Genomic DNA, 19,712 nt, shown 5'->3' with positions numbered 1-19,712 from the left:
TGACACTGGAATGGCTGAGCCTTGGGTAACTCTCTGTGTTACAGGTAAACAAATTAATTCTAATAATACTGGAGCTACTTCCTCTACTCTCCCTGGATTTGAGGGACCTCTCTTGCCCTCTCCTAGCTCCATCTTCAGAGTAGAACGTAAAGTACCCACCCCCTTGTGTATTCCATAGCTTCTCTGCCAGCTAGGAGATTGTGTCCACTTGCCTTACCCCACTGTTTGAACGAAATCTCTAGGCTAAGTTGAATACCTAACTCATTTGACACCACAGGCTTCCTTTCTCAAGCTCTTGTTTGGAGAAGCTTAACCATACACAGACTCCGTATACAACCTTCTTATTTCTTTTTTCTAGGATTGGAGTTAAAATAGAAAGAACTGGCCAGATGCTGTGGCTCACACCTGTAATTATAGCACTCTGGGAGGCTGAGGTGGGTGGATTGCTTGAGCTCATGAGTCTAAGACCAGCCTAAGTAAGAGTGAAACCCTGTTTTTACTAAAAATAGAAAAATTAGCCAGGTTTGGTAACGTATGCCTGTAGTCCCAGCTACTCATGAGGCTGAGGCCAGAGGATCACTTGAAGCCAGGAGTTTGAGGTTGCTGTGAACTAGGCCAGTGCCACTGTATTCTAGCCTGGGGCAACAGAGTGAGACTCTGTATCAAAAAAAAAAAAAAGAAAGAAAGAAAGAAAAGAAAGAACCAGTAAGTAGAGGAGAGAGAGAGATGTGGAAAGACATGGGCATGAAAATGTGTTTTTGGTAAGAAAAGACAAAAAGAAAGAAAATAATTTTATGTAAAAAAGAAACGTATATAAACATTTTTGTCCTAAAATAACTGGTAATCTAAGGAAAAAATAGGACAAAAACAGGGCTTAAACACATCAAAAAATGGTTGGTATAAGACAAGAAAGTTCATGAAAGAATTTTAAAAGAATTTGGTATGTGATTAAGTTGGTTATAATGAAAGGGGCATCTCTAGGTAAAACAAAAGAGTTTTCGGTTCTCAGTTTATAAGTCTTACGTTTGAAGCTTCTTGGATTTCTGTTCTTGTACATGTGTTTAAACTAATGAGTAAGTGCATCAAAAGTTCAGAACTAAAGAGATCAGTCTGCCACTATAGAGTTAAAATGCAAAGTTTGTAACTTGTTGCTAAGTTGTAGGTATCCTTGGGATAATGTACCAGCACTCAGCAGAAAACCCAAGGTCAATTACTCATTTGAAACTGAAGAGAGAAATGGTCTTCTTTACTTTTTGAAACACCAGCCACTTTGCTTTCTTAATTGGCACTACTGCTTCTGGCTCTACAGTGGCTACACATATTCTTAACAAATGGCTTCTTTTGATTTACGTTGTATTCCAGGACTTGATTTCTTCCCTTCCATTTTTACTAGAAGGTGGTGAGGGGAGGAGCACCAGCTATTAACTAGTTCTAATGTTCAGACCTTGTATTTTCAACTGCAAAACAAGATTTATTTCTTCCTACTTAGAGGCTTTCCGTTTAGAGACGCTGATCACCACCCTGTATCGACATCTACAACAACCAGACATCCATCTGCATGAAAACGACCATGCTTATGAGCAGCTGCACCCCATTAACCACAATCCTCTGGACGGACATCTACTTCTGCCCAGACAGAGCTGATTGCAGAGCCCACACTTCAGCTGGAAACTGTCAGAATGGTTAGCAGCCATTTCCCCAAAATTGGCCTCTCCAAATCAGATGGGCAATGTTAGAGTAAGCAGTTAGTTAGACATGAACAGGGTGGGTAGCAGATACAGTTAGGTTATTTGGCTATTTTAGACTGGCTTTAGTTGGGTGCACCTGAGTTTTCATGCTGAGTTTTCATGGCAATGAGGCCCATTGAGACCTTACCAGTGGGCTATTTTAAGACAAACTAATCAGTATCCTTGGAACTTTCTGACATGGATAGACAGATGTGGCCATATGTCATACTAACTTGAGTTGTTCTGAAAACAGCTTGATTAAGACCCTAGGGAGGTAGACTGTTTGCTGTGGCTCACATCAGTAATCCTAGCATTTGGGAGGCTGAGGCAGGTAGATTGCTTGAGCTTAGGAGTTCAAGACAACCTTCCCGCACCCCCTTCTCTTCAAAAAAAAAAAATAGCTGAGCGTTGTGGTAGGTGCCTATAATACCAACTACGTGAGAGGCTATAATACCAAACTCTTGAGCCCAAGAGTTTGAGGTTGCTGTGAGCTGTGATGGCACAGTACTCTACCAAGGGTGACATAATGAGACTCTGTCTCCAAAGGAAAAAAGAGAGAGACCCGAGGGAGGGGATCCCAAGGGAGAACAGATGACATGTTGAGGTAGTCCCCAAGGACTAATCAGATAGAAGGTCTTTAGGACACTAGTTAAGGTAACAATGTCCCAAAATAAACTACCCTTGTTAACATAATAAAGATCATACTCATCGGTGCCATAACAGTTTACAAATATCACGACAACACCCTGAAAATTACCTTACAAATCTAAGACAAATCTCATAGATAGGATGGTGGCCACTGTTCTCCAAGTAACCATTACTGGCAGGGTGCTGCTGGACAGGACTTGGCAGGGCCAGGATGAACCCATGTACTGCCATCTGGAGCTGTTTATTCACTTGTAAGGACTTCTGTCATGGATAAAGGACCATAGTGCCAGTCAGTGCATTTCGTACACTTGGTAAAGTAGTGACTAAGGGTGAATTTAGTCTAGAGTAGGAATGCTTTGAAGATTAGGAGAATATTTTGTAACGTATGAGGGGGAATCAGTTTAATGTATACTATGATGGTTAATAACATGGCTGATGCTTGCTTTCAACCAGAGTATAAAAATAACAAAGGGAAACAGAGCAAAGCAGTTCTTTGAGGAGGTGTCCTCACTTCTCTCCAGAATTGTGGGCTCTTCTGTCAGAGTGAAGTTGTTGATCTCTTATCTGCTCACCATTGATTGGCTTGGGTGACAGACAGACTGACTCCTTGGTCCAGCAACAGTTACATAGATAACAAAAAGTCACCCATCTAGGTAGCAGTATGACAGGAATGAGAACTCAGAACTACTCTTTAAAATAGATTGTTTTAAAGGTAAAATTCAGTTAACTGTGTGAAGTGAATAGTAGGTTCACATGGACTGAGATTAACTTTTTAGACAATGCTTTCTCCTCTTTAAACATTTTTTTCTTACTTCAGATTTAAGCCCTCTTGGCTTCTAAAGAAAATGGCTGAAGCATCACCAGCATCTTCTGGGCCGCTTGTTGTACACTCAGACTCTCACAGTAACACTGTCCTGGCCAGTTTTGAGGATCAGAGAAAGAAAGGCTTCCTCTGTGACATTACTTTAATCGTGGAGAATGTGCATTTCCGGGCCCACAAAGCCTTACTTGCTGCCAGTAGTGAATACTTCTCCATGATGTTTGCAGAAGAGGGGGAGATTGGCCAGTCTATTTATATGCTGGAAGGCATGGTTGCAGACACTTTTGGTATCCTGCTGGAATTTATCTATACAGGTTATCTCCACACCAGTGAGAAAAGCACAGAACAAATCCTGGCAACTGCTCAATTCTTAAAAGTCTATGACCTGGTAAAGGCTTACACTGACTTCCAAAATAATCATGGATCCCCAAAGCCAACAACTTTGAACACTGCTGGTAGTCCAGTGGTTGTTATTTCTAATAAGAAAAATGATCCTCCAAAGCGGAAACGGGGAAGACCAAAAAAAGTCAACAGTTTGCAGGAGGAGAAATCAGAACTGGCTGCAGAGGAAGAAATACAGCTAAGAGTGAACAATTCAGTTCAGAATAGACAGAACTTTGTGGTTAAAGGAGACAATGGTATACTGAATGAACAGATTCTAATAAAAGAAGAGGATGAATCTGAGCCTGCCTGTGAGCCAGGTAGAGTGGAGGAAATGCCAACAGAAAAAGATGAGAACTGTGATCCCAAGACCCAGAATGGACAGGACAACCAGAGTCGGCACAGCAAAAGGAGGATTTGGAGATCAGTCAAACTTAAAGATTATAAACTTGTTGGGGATGAAGATGACCAGGGTTTAGCCAAGAGGATTTGTGGGAAGAGAAAGCGCCCTGGTGGCCCTGAGGCCCGTTGTAAAGACTGTGGCAAGGTCTTTAAGTACAATCATTTTTTAGCAATCCACCAGAGAAGCCACACAGGTAATTAGTCTTTCAAAGTTTAATTGCAGTGTGTTTCAGAATTTGGAGTAGTAATGATAAGAATAGCTTTGCCTTATTGTGCAACCTACACGCGACAGGCTTTGTAATGACGCCTTTTAAGGTTATTGCCTTTAAATTTCACAACCACTCATGATATCCTCAGGGTACAGATGAAGAGACTAAGTTCTAAAGAATTTAAATGGGTCGCCCATTTTTAGGGACAAAACTGGGATTTGAACCCAGGTGGCCAGATTCCAGTACACCTCTCACTTGGAATTGTTGGTTCAAGGCTTTCATGTCCAACTATCAAAAAGTAACTCCATTTGTTCTGCTTTCTGATTCTTGAACATTCCTTATCTTGACTATAGCTGTGCTTTTTGCCCAGGTCTGTGTGGACAGCTTTCTTACTCAGCCATTTAAGTGTAAATTCTTTCTCCATTTTGGTCCCCTTAGCCCCATCCAGGCAGATAGACTTTTCCAGATCTTGGAAATATTCCATAGCTATGTTTTCCAGGATGGTGGCCGGTAGGCATGTATGGATTTTGAGCACTTGAATTGTGACTAGTGTGACTGAGAAACTGAATTCAAATTTTAGTTAATTTAAATTTGAATGACCACATATGGATAGTGGTTACCATATTGGACGGTGCAGTCCTAACTATACATCCCTTCCTTCTCTGAGTCTGTCTTGGATGCTTACGTCACTGTGTAGATCAAGTTATGGTTGCCACTTATGATATCTTTCAACTTAATTGTAAAGTCAAGTGTAAGGATTGGTGTTTAAATCTTACCATGTCTTCCTGAACCATCTGCTGCTGCAGTTCTCAACTTGCAGGTTAGAATCACCTGGGGACCTTCCAAAGCTACAGTTGCAGAGGCCCCACCCCAGAACTTCTGATGTAATTGTCTAGAACCGTGTTTTTCAACCTTTTTTGTCCTGTGACACACTTGAACCTGTAGTTAAACTTCCAAAGCACACTGAAATTGTGCTGATCAAAAAAAAAAAAAAAAAAGAGTAAAGAAAAGAATATATTTACTGTACTTTGAATGTCTTTTGAAAATAATGATCTTTTAAAAATTTTTGTGGCACACTGGTTGAAAATCATTGGTCTAAAGCCTTGGTACTTTTAAAAGCTCCCCAGAGATTTTACCTACAGATAGGTTGAAAACCCTGAATTCTGTTACTTAGAACAAAGTAGATACTTGAGGGATATTTGAGCTGTAATAGGTTGTATTTTGGTTATTTTTGTCAAAGATTTATATGTGCATAGGTTAAAGTTAAAGCATTCTACAAGACTTAAGAATAAAACAGTGTAGAGGCTCTTCCCATTTGCCCCCAGTACAGATAGTCCCCTACTCACAATAGTTCAACTTAGAATTTTTCAACTTTCCAGTGGTGCAAAAGTGATATACGTATATTCACTAGAAACTACAATTCAATTTTTGAGTTTTGATCTTCTCCCAAGCTAGTACTATTGGGTATGATACTCTCGTGCAGTGCTAGGGGGCCGCAGTGAGCAGCTTCTCTCGGTCAGCCACCATCAATCACAAGGGTAAACAGCCTGCTTAACTCATACTTAGTGGATTAGGTGCATTTTTTGACTTAAATATTTTGGAATTATGATGAGTTTTTCAAGTCATCACCCCATCTTAAATCAAGGAGTATTTATATTCTGAAATTTTGCAGTCACTTTAGTGTGAATCTGTTTTCTTCCTTTTGGGTAAAAACCAGGGAGGTCCACACAGTTTGGAAGTTATCTTTCAGTTCCTGAAAATTTCCTTAAATTGTTTCAGAGATGATTTCCTCCCTTCTGTTTTCTCTGCTCACTCTTTCCAGAACTGCTGTTTGGGTGTTGAACCTCCTGACCCAGCCTCTGACTTTCTTTTCTCTCATATTTTCCATGGTTTTTGCTCTACTCACTGTAAGATTTCTACTTTGTATTTCAGCCCTGATAGGTTTTCTATTTCTGCTCTTTTTTTTTTTTCCACTTCTAGGAACTCTTTGTTCTCTAAACCTTTTATATTTGCATTAACTTTTTTCACAATGTGGTATCTTACCTCTGAGCATATAGACTTCATCTCTATCTCTGGAAGGGAAAATTTAGACATATGCTTTGTCTTTGGTCATGAGGAGACTTATTGCCTAAAAATTATCTGATAGCAGAGAAACCATGATGACTTCTTTGTTAGATTTTAGCATTTTCTTCATCCTGGGCGTGTTACTTTTTTTCCTTCTTCTTTATTTTGGTATTTGTCTCTGCTACTAAAGGCTTTACTTGAATGCTTGAAATATAATAAAATAAAAATAATACATTTTAAAAGTCATATTTAATCATATGTAAGAGTGGGTTGCTAAAAGCCACTGGCATACTGTGTGTGGAGAGCCTACAAGTAGTGGCCTTGCTGGAGGTGGCATGGCTGGACTCCCTGCCCCTTTCCTTTCTGGTACCTGGCCTTAGCACCTTTGCTATCTTACCTCAGGCCTTTCACATTCAAGTAGAAGTAGAAGACCTTCACTGTCCCTCCTGGAGGTGCTGGACCTGACCACTAGCCTCTAGAGCTAGGAGGGGAAGGAGGCTTGGGGGAATCTCATGCACCCAGATAGAAAGCTTGACTTACTCCCCCTGTGGTGATCCCACTCACCGTCCCTGGCAACCCCTAGGCCAGAGACCCTTTGTTTTACCATGTTCATAGACTATCTTCCATCTTCTGCGAGAGAGAGAGGGCTAGTTTCTTGTCTGTGTAGACTAGGAGACTGGGGGTATAGCCACCTTGAAATAGACTATCCTTTATCCTCCCTCACCATTCTTTCCAGAGTGAACAGGTACACCCATTCCTGAGCCTTTTGGAGGCTCTGTCTTAAAAATTCAATTGCGTCGCCGGGTGTGGTGGCTCACGCCTGTAATCCTAGCACTGTGGAAGGCTGAGGAGGGAGAATTGCTTGAGCTCAGGAGTTCGAGACTTGCCTGAGGGAGAGTGAGACCCTACTCCTAAAAAAATGGAAAAACCCAGCCAGCCTCTGCCGCAAGTGTCAGTAATCCCAGCAGCTTCCAGAGGCTGAGGCAGCGGGGTGCCCAGAGCCTGAGCCTGAGTCTGAGGTTGCAGTGAGCTATGAGGCCATTGCACTCTGTTTGGGGCATAGGGTGGGACTCTGTCTCAGCAACAAAAATAAAAATTCAGTTGTGTCAGTGCTACTGTCAGCTTTAGATTCGTTTGTTTCTCCTAAAATTTTATTGTTGATTATTGTCTCATAAGTTCATTGGCCTTTTGGATGTGTACCTTTTAAGAGAAATCCCTTTATTTGATTTGGGAAGAAACAGAAAAGACGCAAATTCCTGCTTACTTTATGCTTCCCGGGCTCTCATTTCAGGGGAGCGACCTTTCAAATGTAACGAGTGTGGAAAAGGCTTTGCCCAGAAGCACTCCCTCCAGATCCACACCAGGATGCACACAGGCGAGCGGCCGTACACCTGTACCGTGTGCAACAAGTCTCTGGCCACCAAGCATTCTCTGCTGGAGCACATGAGTCTGCACTCAGGTAGCCGGCTTGCACCAGAAGGCCAACGGCCACCAGATTCCCATGACCTGGGGTGGACATTACCAAACACCTAAACAGTGTTTTCTCAGCCTCATTGCATTCCCATGTGAGGTCATTGAAAGACAGAATCACACACCTGTCAGAGTGTAGTTTAGAGGTCTGTACAGCACTGGTCCTTAAACTAGAGCTTATAATCTGGCTTCTGGGAGTTCAGTGTGCAAACATGTTTTTTTTAACCACCGGAGTTTAGAATTCTTTTACTTTAAGTACCTTTGGGGGAAACTTAAAATTCTCCAGTTCTGCCCTAATCCCCACCACTCCCTGTTGCCTTTATACACCTTTGCACATTTATGTTTCTGTAGTAGACAATGAAGGCTTTGGAGTTTGCAGACAAGTCACTTAATATCATTTGTAGAAAATGGGGACCTGGGCCCACTGTTACATTTACCTTAGTGTTTTGCATGTTTTAGTGTTGTGGGTTTTTTGGCAGGACAGAAGTCTTTTACCTGTGATCAATGTGGAAAATACTTCAGCCAGAAAAAACAACTAAAGAGCCATTACCGAGTTCATACAGGTAAAGTAAAGTGGAAAAATACTTAGATTGATGGGGAAGAAATACAAATTGTTTCTGAAACATTAGGTTCATATTGTAGATGATAAATGGGTATTTCAGGAAGAGTCTTAGCATTCTAAATGAGCTGTGCTACCTATGAATTATTTAAGTTTAATACTACAGTTTTGTTGCCTTACTCTGAAACCCTACAGAGTTGGTATCTTTCCAGAGTGCCATTATCCAAGGAGTGGGCTTCAATTGACTGGTTATTAGTGGTGCCTGGACAGAGGCATTCTCACCCCATGGCTGTCAACCTAGGCTTTCTCTTAACTGCTTCTCCCCACCGTCTTTCTTTTTTGCCACCTGATAAGAAATGAACATGAGCTGGAAGATTATTTATCACACCAGTCACACCAGTGCTTAAAGGAAAAAAGATTAGGTTTAAAAGGATTTTACAAGGGTCCCAGCTCCAAGGGGAAGCAGTGAGTTGAGGTGATAGGAAAATAATAACTGTCACTAAATTAGTAAAACAATTTTATTTTTAAAGTACCATATTTAAAGTGATTATTTTTCAGGGAAGTGCTTTAACACAAATCACTGAAGAAATGCAGGGAGAACATACATGCACTGACACTTTTTTTATTGTTGCGACAAGGCCACTTACTACCGGAATGCAGCCACTGCCATCGCAAATTCATGGATGTGTCTCAGCTAAAGAAACATCTGCGAACACACACAGGTAAAACTCCACCTCACCCATCCTCCCTGGTACACCTGACATTTCAGGAGCTCAAGGAGTGAAGTTCTCCTTATCCCCTCTTCCGCTTGTGTTTGGGAATGTTTGTTGCAAATTGGATGGGGTTTTATAAGTAGATTGCTTAAAAGCCCAAGGCAGAATGCTATCAGCACTGTCTGAGAAAATCACATCTCCTTGAGGATTAGCAAGGCCTACAAAAGGAGATCACTTACTGAGCACTGTTCATATGTGAAAATTCATTTTATACCACAAAACAATATGAGTCTGGGTCTGTATTTCACTTTTAAATTACTGCAGCATTGAAAATTGTAAAGATAATTTTTTTAGAAAAGGAAGCAAAGTGAAACACACACCGAAGTAGCATAGATACTGAGAATTTTTTCGTTTTCTGCCCTAAAACCAATACTTACAACTTTCGCATCACCACCTCCAGAGAAATCAGCATCAGGGATGAAGAGGAGACAGGATTGAGTAGAGCAGGTCAAACTTTTTTTATTTAAGGTCAGAAAAGTAAAAATACGGGTCTTTTATACCTTTTGGTAAAGGGCACAAACTAAAAATAAGCCTGTTAGGTTTTTTTAAGAATAAAACCTATTCTTAGGTTGATTAATGATTATGTTAAATTACTATAGGTTGATTATTTAATGATTCTATTAAATTATCTACTAAAATTCTGTCTCACATTGGTTTATGCTGCTTTGGGCATTTGGGCATTTTTTTAAAAAAATCAAGTCAGTAAATGTGTTATAGGGGATGAATTTTATGAAAATGGTCCCCAAATAGTCTGTCTGGTTTTTTTTTTTGAGACAGAGCCTCAAGCTGTCCCCCTGGGTAGAGTGCCATGGCATCACAGCTCACAGCAACCTGCAACTCCTGGGCTCAAGTGAGTCTCCTGCCTCAGCCTCCCAAGTAGCTGGGACCGCAGGCGCCTGCCACAATGCCCGGCTATTTTTTGGTTGCAGCCGTCATTGTTGTTTTGGTGGGTCTGGGCTGGATTCGAACCTGCCACCTTAGGTGTATGTGGCTGGCGCCTTAGCCACCTGAGCCATAGGCGCCGAGCCTCCAAATAGTCTTTCTACAGACATTATCATGAAGATATTCTGTGAATTTAATTTGTTCATTGAACACATGTTTTTTGAATGGTTACTAGGAGCCAGACTCTGCAGCTGCCATGTGGGGTGGGGTGAGGCAGTGACAAGACACAGAGGCCCATTGAGAGGCTGTGGCAATAGTCAGGGGCTTGGCATAGTACAGTGACAGTGAAGGTGGTGGCAAGTGGTCTAGTTCTGTATATATATATTCTAAGAAAGAGTTGATGTGATTTGCTTATGATTGGATGAGGCACAAGCAACTGGAAGGACTTAGATTTTGGACCTAAGATTTTGGTCTAGGATAGCTGGTATCTCCCTTCCCCCACCCCACAGGGTCTCTCTCACTATATTACTCAAGCTAGGGTACAGTGGCTATTCCCAGGTGCAATCAGCTCCCTCCAGCCTTGTGTGATCCTCCCATCTCAGCCTCCAAATAGCTGCGACTACAAGCACAAGCCTTTGTGCCAGGCACAGTTGTGGAGTAGGCATTTGGATGTTCAAGTTAAGGGGAAAGGTACAGGCAGAGCTCTGGGTTTACAGACACGTACACGTGCCTGTAAACAGTGTATGGAGCTGTGTTGGGGCTTCCTAGGGAGGTGGTGGATGGGGAAGAATAGAGGTGGCTTGGTCATGCTGAGCAGAGCCATAGAGGAGGCACCTGCCCTTGGTTTTGCCTCCTAAGCATACGTGGGAATAAGGATTCTGGTCTTTTTGTGTAGCAGTTGGCCTTGAAGTGGAATGAAAGGAACAGAAGTCCTACCCCTACAGTTCCAGTGAACCATTCTCAGCTTGTCTACTTTGAGGAGAAGCAGAAAAGGAGAGTAGAAGATGTGTGGTAGATAACAAAGGAGATAGAAGGGACTCTGCAGAGTTGTCGGCATGGCCTAGAAGTAAGAAATCAAATTCTTAAAAAAAATTGGCGGCTCGGCGCCCATAGTTCAGTGGTTAGGGTGCTGGCGGATTTAAACCTAGCCCAGGCCTGCTAAACAATAATGACAACTTCAACAACAACAACAAAAAATAGCCGGTGTTGTGGCGAGTGCCTATAGTCCCAACTACTTGGGAGGCTGAGGCAAGAGAATCGCTTAAGCCCAGGAGTTAGAGGTTGCTGTGAGCTGTGACGCCACAGCATTCTACCAAGGGCAACATAGTGAGACACTGTCTCAAAAAAAAAATTGGTGCTCTTCAAGGGCAGGTATTGTGACCCGTCTGTCTCTAGCACCAGCACGAAGAATCTGCTTGATGCCGGTGTTGCAAGGCTTTGCATGCTAGTACCCAGCTCCCTGGGTATTGGACGGGGCCAGCAGGAGAAGCACTGTTGTCCCTGAAGGGCCATTCTCAGTTGGAAACTAAGACAGTCATTCCTCTCTTAGATCTTTGTGTGCACACTCTCTGGGTTACATGTCCTGCACCAAAATGCTAAGAGAAGTTGAAGGCAAGTCAGGTGTCCTGTTCCCTGAGAGGGCATTCTGGGTGTTCTGTTCCATAGATGGGCAAGGTTGCAACAGAGGCAAGGTGTCAGGTCGATGTGCAATGCTGGTGATGTTGCCATGGTGCAGGCTCTTGTGCTTGCCTCTTATTCCTGTATCTGAAGCTGGTCAGACTACCGGGCACCAAGTCAAGCCAAACTCCTGAGAGTGATACAAACCAGAGAATGTCTCAACTAAGAGATTACTCCTCTCTTTTCTCTCTCTCTCTCTTTTTTTTTTTTTGAGACAATCTTATTCTGTTGCCCTGGTAGAGTGCTGTGGCACTCCTAGCTCATGGCAACCTCAGACTCTGGGCTCAAGTAATCTTCTTCCTCAGCCTCTCAAGTACCTGGGACTACAGGCACCTGCCACAACACCCAGCTAGGTTTTCAATTTTTAGTAGAGATGGGGTCTTACTCTTGCTCAGACTGATCTTGAACTCCTGAGCTCAAGGGAGCCTCCCAGAGTGCCAGGATTATAGGCATGAGCCACTGCCCCCAACAGATGACTCCATTCTCTTGCCCACAGTACCTCTTCCTAATATCAGGGTACCTGTATACCTAGTTAATGATCAGAGGATTCCTTGGTGAGCTAGGGTGAGTCAGGGAATTAGCCAGAGAGAAGCCTGGTGAGGGACCTCTGACCCCACAGTGTAGTCCCACCCCTCTAGCATCCCTGTCCCCTAGATGGTGTTAGAGAAGCACTGATTCTACCCAGCATGCTCCTCCTCACTGCAGATGACCCTGCCTGGTAACATAATGCAGTTAATTAAGCTGCAGTTTTACTCACAGCCTTACTTCTTTGGATTGGATGAAGCTTCCTAAATCTCCTTGACTGTGTATTGGGACCATCCACTAATGCTGTTCTTTCCTATCTTCCTGAGATCTAGGGACCCCTCATCATTGGCCCTGCAGAGTCTAGATTATGTCTGTTAAGAATCTCAGTATAGCATGTTAAGAGCCACAGTAGAGGTGTGAGCACAAGAAGGGAAATGGCTCAGAGTATAAGGAATGATGAGTAGACAGGTATAACACTACATTAAGCACAGAATCATCTAAGAAAAATGAAGGTGTCGGGGGGTTGCCCATTAGATGGGCAAATATGTGAGGAAAGCCTGTGTTTTATGTACGGTTGGTGGGAATATAATTTGGGAACTTTGTGGAAAAAATCTGGTAGTATTTATCAAAATGTAAACTGCCCAGTTGTGAAAAAATACTTAAAGAAGGATATTCATCATAAGATTTTTTATGATGTCATAAGCTTAAAATCTACCTAAATATCTATCAGTAAGGATTAGTTAGGTACATTTTTTGCATTATACACGGTGGAACACAACGCAGCCTTTTATTTTTTTTTTTTTTTTTTTTTTGGAGACAGAGTCTCTCTCAGTCGCCCTGGGGTTGAGTGCTATGGTGTCATAGCTCACAGCAACCTCAAACTCTTGGGCTCAAATGATCTCCTCACCCCAACCTCCTGAGTACCTGGGACTATAGGCGCCAGCCACAACAGCCCACTATTTTTTAAAGATGGGGTCTTGCTCTTACTCAGGCTGGTCTCAAACTCAAGCTCAAGCAGTCTTCCCTCCTTGGCCTCCAAGAGTGGGCAACACAGCCTTTTTTAATGATCACACACAAGGTGATCTCATGGTGTCAAGCTGTGTACTCGTGTGTTACAGGCCCCAACAGATTTGTCTGTGAAGATGTTTATCACAGTGTAAGCGGTTTATCTCAATGGAGGAGACGGTCAGGTGGTTTTTATGTTCTTTGTGCTTTCCATGTCACCATGAAGTCTCACCATGTCACCCTTGGTAGAGTGCAGTGCCATCATAGCTCACAGCAACCTCAAACTCTTGGGCTTAAGCAATTCTCTTGTCTCAGCCTCCCAGATAGCTGGGACTAGTGTCTGCCACGACACCTGGCTATTTGTTGTTGTTGTTGTTGAAATTGTCATTGTTTAGCAGGCCCGGGCCAGGTTCAAACCCGGCTCCCTTGGTGTATGTGGCTGGTGCTATAACCACCATGCTACAGGCGCCAAGCCTTGGGTAATTTTTTAAGAAAAACAAAGCTGTGTTCCATGTGGAAGGCAGATGCTTAGAAGTGAGGTGTGTGGAGCTAAAGGGCCAGGTGAACGTGCAGGCAGAGGGGATTGGAGGCAGTCCCGTGACTGCCGTGTCTGGCTGGGGCAGGGCTGGGCCATTCACAAAAAAGTTATTCTGAGTCTGAGCTGATGTGATGGGAAATCCAGCTGTGATGCCCAACAAGCAGCCAGTGGTTGGTACTACCTGGATCAGCTCTGGGATCCATAAGCTATCAGGATAGGGTCAGGAGAGGAGGGCCGAGGGGCCGGGGAGGCACCCTGGAGCTTCTTCAGTAGTTCTGTCAGTGTCCCCTGGCATGGGACCTTTAGTCACCTTCATGTCCTCTAATCACTGTGTAATCCTTCTGTAATAAGCACCCTGTTCCCACTGTCTCTCAGGCCCTATCCCCTCACCTCCTTGTCCTTCCTCTGCATCTGTCTCCTGCCCCAGCCCACCCTTCTTATCACTCCCAGGTTTATTTTCTTAGTACTTCTGTCATGTCATCATTCTGCTAAAAAGTTCCCGAGGCTCCACAGGCCCTGTCCAGTCTTTATAGCTCTTCGTGGCCTAACCTTCTCTTGGAGCGCCACTCAGAGTGAGTCCTTGTGTCTCCCGTCCACACCATGTGGCCATTCCAACACCAGCTTCTTAGTAATACTATTAATGTTAGTGCCCTGGTCCAGGCTTCTCTCCAGTCAGGCCAGATCCTGCTTTCCACTCACCTACCGTCCCATCTGCACTGAGTACTGTTGGGGCACTCCTTTCAATGTTCCGTCAAGGTCAGCCCTGCATGGCTTGATTACTATGTAATCTCCACTTGCTTGATGGTCTGTTAGTGTTTCAGAAGTGAATACACTTAAAAAGGAATGAGTCTCTCAACTGAAGGTGGTAGAGCTATGTACACAAGGGAGCAAATCAGAAACCAAGGAGGAGGAAGACTTCTCCCACATTCAGCTTGGTTAGAAAACATTGTCTTACTTTCCTGCCCAGTCCTTCAGAGATTCAGCTGCACAATGTTGTTCCTGGAAAGAATTTCCATTATTCTAAACATTTGCCCTTTAAAGACATTTGCGAACAGACTTTCTGAAATGTAAACCCAGCTGTAATTGAATGAAATAATTAATACTGTTCGTGTTTCCCGGGAAGAACTTCACAATCACACGCAGGTGCTCTGTCTCTGAATCTGGAGATAAACAGCTGAGATCTGTTGGGGCCCCAACCTCGATTGCAGAAAGCTGTAGACAGGTAATAGCAGTGGCCTGGTCAACAAAGGAATGGCAAGTAGACAGGTGTCTTTGGCCTACTAGGAGCTTGGAGAAATGTTCTGCCTGAATTTTCCAGTGGATGCTGTGAAAGGGAAGCTCACTTCAAATTGCACTCATCCCTAGCTGTTCTCTAGTTAAACAGGATTTTGCTATTTGCTTTTTTAAAAAATCGTCTCCTTAGTTGCATAGGATCACTTTTTTGTCTGCTTGGGGGTTTTTGTTTGGTTGATTGGGTTTTTTTGAAACAGGGTCTTGCTGTGTTCCCTAGGCTGGTTTCAAAATCTTGGGCTCAAGTGACTCTCCCTCCTCAGGCTCCCAGGTAACTGGGCTACAATACATATCACCACACCCAGCTAATTTTGTTTCTGGAGGAAATGAACAACCTGTCATTGTAGGGGCGTTGTGCAAACTAACATTGAATAAGCACTTGTTGATGTCCGAGAGGTGCAGTGGGGTCTGGTGCAGTCATGACATCCTGTGTGGGCCTTAGTTCGCCCTGTGAAATTCACATATCAGCAGAGTTTCTGGAATGGCGTGCCACACCAGACTCTCAGCACTGGGGTATTAGGAGTGGACACACTCACAAATCACCTTACATAAGAAGGGGGGATGAGTAATAAATAGCATACACAGCATAAGAGATGGTGATAGCATTGTGGAAAAACTAACTTGGGAAGGTGGAGTAAGGGGTGCTGAGGGCAGTGGTGATGGTGTCTCTGGTCAAGCGACTGTGAACAGAAACTTGAGGGAGATGAGGCAAGTGAACCACCTTGGGAGACATCCTGAAATGAGGTCAGGGAGTTTGGGGTGAGGAATAGGGATGATTCCCCACAGGCTAAGGGCTGGGCTTTTATCACAGGATGAGAAACCATTAGAGTACTTGCAGCCCGAGTGTAAAGTGACGCAGCTCTGCAGCAGCACTCACTCTGTTGGCCACGTTGACGCTGGGTGCAGGAAAGCAAGAGCAGAAGCAGAGGGCCCAATAGGAGGCCAGCAGCGAGGGTGGCATGACCGGGAGTGGCTCTGGAGGTCTTGAGCAGTAGTCTGATTCTGGATATATGTGGAAGATAGACAAAAACATGAGTAGTAAGTAAATCACCCTGGTGCCCAGGAGTCCTCTTAGGCCCTATGATCAAGGGGACGAGCTCACCAAGCATCGAGGCCAGAGAGCAGAAATTGCTGTTATATGGGAAAGGGGCGGGGTGCGTAGGGATAAATAAAGTGCCTGCCTTTGTTTCCTGTGTATGAAAACTTACCTCCTGGTTCAGTGCCTGTGGCTCAAGTGGCTAAGGCGCCAGCCATGTACACCCAAGGTGGCGGGTTCGAATCCAGCCCAGCCCACCAAACAACAGTGACGGCTGCAACCAAAAAGTAGCTGGGCATTGTGGCAGGCGCCTATGGTCCCAGCTACTCAGGAGGCCGAGACAGGAGACTTGCTTAACCCCAGGAGTTGGAGGTTGCTGTGAGCTGTGATGCCACGGCACTCTGCCCAGGGGGACAGCTTGAGGCTCCTGTCTCAAAAAAAAAAAAAAAAAAGCTTACCTCCTTATTTCAGTTTTGCATACTTTGTGCTTTCTCTGATCTTGTGGGCACTTAGCACACAGTGTTTACGAGGAGGTACGTGGAGAGTGTCTCATTCATTCACTGTACGGTATTGCCTTGTTCTTTTGAAATTGTGAAATACTTTTTGCTTTACTTGAAAGTATGTTTCCTTTTTGCTAGGTGAGAAGCCATTTACTTGTGAAATCTGTGGCAAGTCTTTCACAGCAAAGAGTTCTCTTCAGACCCACATCAGAATCCATCGGTAAAGTTTTGCAGCTGTTTTTCTCATGTAAAGGTCTCATTCATTTATGGGCTTTCAGTGGGATGGCATGTTATCTATATGGTCCAAATTGATCCTCTAATAGAATTTTCCATTTAGTTTATTTGATTCATCTTTACAATAATGAAATTCCTCAAGCAGAATCAGGAATAACTAATTGTGATGAGTAAAAGTCTGTATTATTGATTTTATTGATTGACTTTTGACTTGGCCAGGGGCTGGTCCAAAGCTTAAATCTTCAGTCAAAGATTAAACATTAAATGTTAAACTTAATGTTTTTTGGATAAATGTCTTGTTCACACAAATTATTCCAAGGTTGAACTTAAGAGTGCTTTTAACACCAGATAATTAGGGGCTGCTCAGATTTTTAAATTGATGATAATCATATATACTTATTTGGCCATAAGATTGAATTGGGTACTAAACAAACAAACAAAAAGAACCAGCACTCTGGGAAGCCAAGATGGGTGAATCGCCTGAGCTCATGAATTTGAGACCAGCCTGAGCTAGAGGGAGACCCTGCCTCTAAAAATAGCTGGGCGTTGTGGCAGGTACCTGTAACCCAGTTACTTGGGAGGCTGAGGCAGGAGAATCACTTGAGCTCAAGAGTTTGAGGTTGCTGTGAGCTATGAAGCCATGGCACTCTATCAGGAGCAACAAAGTGAGACTCTGTCTCAGAAAACAAAAGAACTATAGATGTATTGAGTTTAAATATTTGTTCTTTTATCTGAAATACAATGCTGTGGAACCATAAAATTTTATCACACGTAGCCTAGCCCCATCTGCCATCCGTCCCCAGGTACCACCCCCACCCGTTTTTTTTAAGATTAGAAACCCATGGAAATGTGACTTATGACTTGTAGTCTAGTTAATTTTCCACTATTCTAATTTTCCTCTAAATAATCAAGAAGTAATAAATAGGTATTTCCACTTTTATAAAAGAAAATATATATTTTCTTGTAGAGGAGAAAAACCATACTCATGTGGCATATGTGGCAAATCCTTCTCTGACTCCAGTTCCAAGAGGAGACACTGCATTCTACACACAGGCAAGAAGCCTTTCTCCTGTCCCGAGTGCAACTTGCAATTTGCTCGCTTAGACAACTTGAAGGCCCACTTGAAAATCCACAGCAAAGAGAAACATGTGCCAGATGGCAGCAGCGTTTCTGGCAGTAGTAATACTGAAGAGGTCAGGAATATTCTTCAGCTACAGCCATATCAACTCTCTACCTCAGGAGAGCAGGAAATTCAACTTCTTGTAACTGATTCTGTACATAATATCAATTTCATGCCTGGTCCTAGCCAAGGAATCAGCATTGTCACTGCAGAGAGTTCCCAGAACATGACCGCAGACCAAGCTGCAAATCTCACCCTGCTCACACAGCAGCCAGAGCAATTGCAGAATTTAATTCTTTCAGCTCAGCAGGAGCAAACAGAACACATTCAGAGCCTCAGTATGATTGAAAGCCAGATGGAGTCCTCACAGACAGAGCCAGTGCATGTAATCACACTATCCAAGGAAACCCTGGAACATCTACATGCCCATCAAGAGCAAACAGAGGAGCTCCACTTAGCTGCAAGCGCTTCCGATCCGGCTCAGCACCTGCAGCTGACACAGGAGCCTGATACGCCGCCACCCACTCAGCATGTGCCCCAGCCCACCCCACTTGGCCAGGAGCAGAGCTGACCTGGAAACGTGGTTGGCTGCTCAACTGGGCTCTTCTCATAAGCCAGCTAGAACTGGATTGTGAATGCTTGAAGTCAGGCTCCCTGAAATGCTAACCTGCAGATCCTCACGTGAGAGATGTGTTAGCTAGCTGGTGTTTAGAATGCTTTCCATACAGGTAGCAACATGTGTGATACATACGTGTATCATGTCACATCTATGGTCATGATTTGGATTTAGCATTTCAATATTGATGAATGGTTTTCATTTTCATGTGCTACATCTCTTAAAAACGGGGTAATTTTTCTTTGGGGGCATTAATTTAGACTTTTCTGTATTAAATGTCCACAGCCATGGGTCATGGTCTTGCTGAACTTTCCAGTTATATTTCTAATCTTTAGAACAAAAGGAAGTCATATGTTGGTTGTTGAACTGGGTAGAGTTGTTCATTCCACTTTCTTTTCTTAGGCAATACAATTGCCACTACAAGTCAGGGATAAATATTGACATCAGTGTTTGGGGAATTTGTACTTTTAATAACTTCTGATCCCCTAAGAGCAGTCCTGGACTTTTAATCTTTGTGTGGTACAGTGGGTGCATTGTGTCATACTTCAAGGAAGATTAAAGCTCACAGAAACTAAACGTCAGTACTTCAACATTCATATAATAAAACCAAAAGTAGACAATTTTTTAAAAATCTGAATTCAACTTTTCTGAGAAACATGAATTTACATATTCTTGGAAAAGCAGGTTATCAAAATTTTAATTAAGTCTAAAATATGAAATTAGATCAAGGCATCCATCTGAGCCTGGTGCCGTGGCTCATGCCTGTAGTACTAGCACTCTGGGAGACCAAGCAAGAGGTTGCCTGAGCTCAGGAGTTTGATTGAGACCAGCCTAAGAGTGAGCTCAACCCTATCTCTATGAAAAATAGAAAAAAATTAGCCAGGCATATTGGCATGCACCTGTAGACCCAGCTACTTGAGAGACTGAGGCAGTAGAATCATGTGAGCCCAGAAGTTTGAGTTTGCTGTGAGCTATGATGACACCATGGTACTCTAGCTCAGGCAACAGAATGAGACCTTGTCTCCAAAAATAAGAAAAAAAGACATTCACGCCAAATAATTAGGAATTTTTGTCAGAAACTGTATTTAGTTTTATGGTGAAGTTTATCCTGGAACATAAAACTTTATTCAGTGTAATTTCAATGTTAAATATACTCTACTGAATTCTGATTGATCTCTTGAAATTTTTGATCCGTGTGTTGTATCTGATAACTTTTTGGAGATGGATGCTTATTAT

General features: G+C 43.1%; 1 protein-coding gene across 1 annotated transcript; it reads left to right on the top strand.

The window, feature by feature from the left end:
• The first annotated feature begins 404 nt into the window (after positions 1 to 404).
• Positions 405 to 18,696, top strand: ZBTB24 (zinc finger and BTB domain containing 24). The gene is made up of 8 exons (XM_012806124.2): positions 405 to 434; positions 1,490 to 1,682; positions 3,193 to 4,172; positions 7,543 to 7,710; positions 8,201 to 8,284; positions 8,919 to 9,002; positions 16,645 to 16,726; positions 17,708 to 18,696. Exons 3-8 carry the CDS (start codon positions 3,221 to 3,223, stop codon positions 18,429 to 18,431), a joined length of 2,094 nt encoding a protein of 697 aa, XP_012661578.1. The 5' UTR covers positions 405 to 434; positions 1,490 to 1,682; positions 3,193 to 3,220; the 3' UTR covers positions 18,432 to 18,696.
• The last annotated feature ends 1,016 nt before the right edge of the window (positions 18,697 to 19,712 follow it).

This window comes from Otolemur garnettii, unplaced genomic scaffold (assembly GCF_000181295.1).
Source record: "Otolemur garnettii isolate 467f Iridium unplaced genomic scaffold, OtoGar3 scaffold00002, whole genome shotgun sequence".
Classification (NCBI taxonomy): domain Eukaryota; kingdom Metazoa; phylum Chordata; class Mammalia; order Primates; family Galagidae; genus Otolemur; species Otolemur garnettii.
The sequence above is the reverse complement of the archived record's forward strand: the minus strand, read 5'-3'. Positions and strand labels throughout refer to the sequence as shown.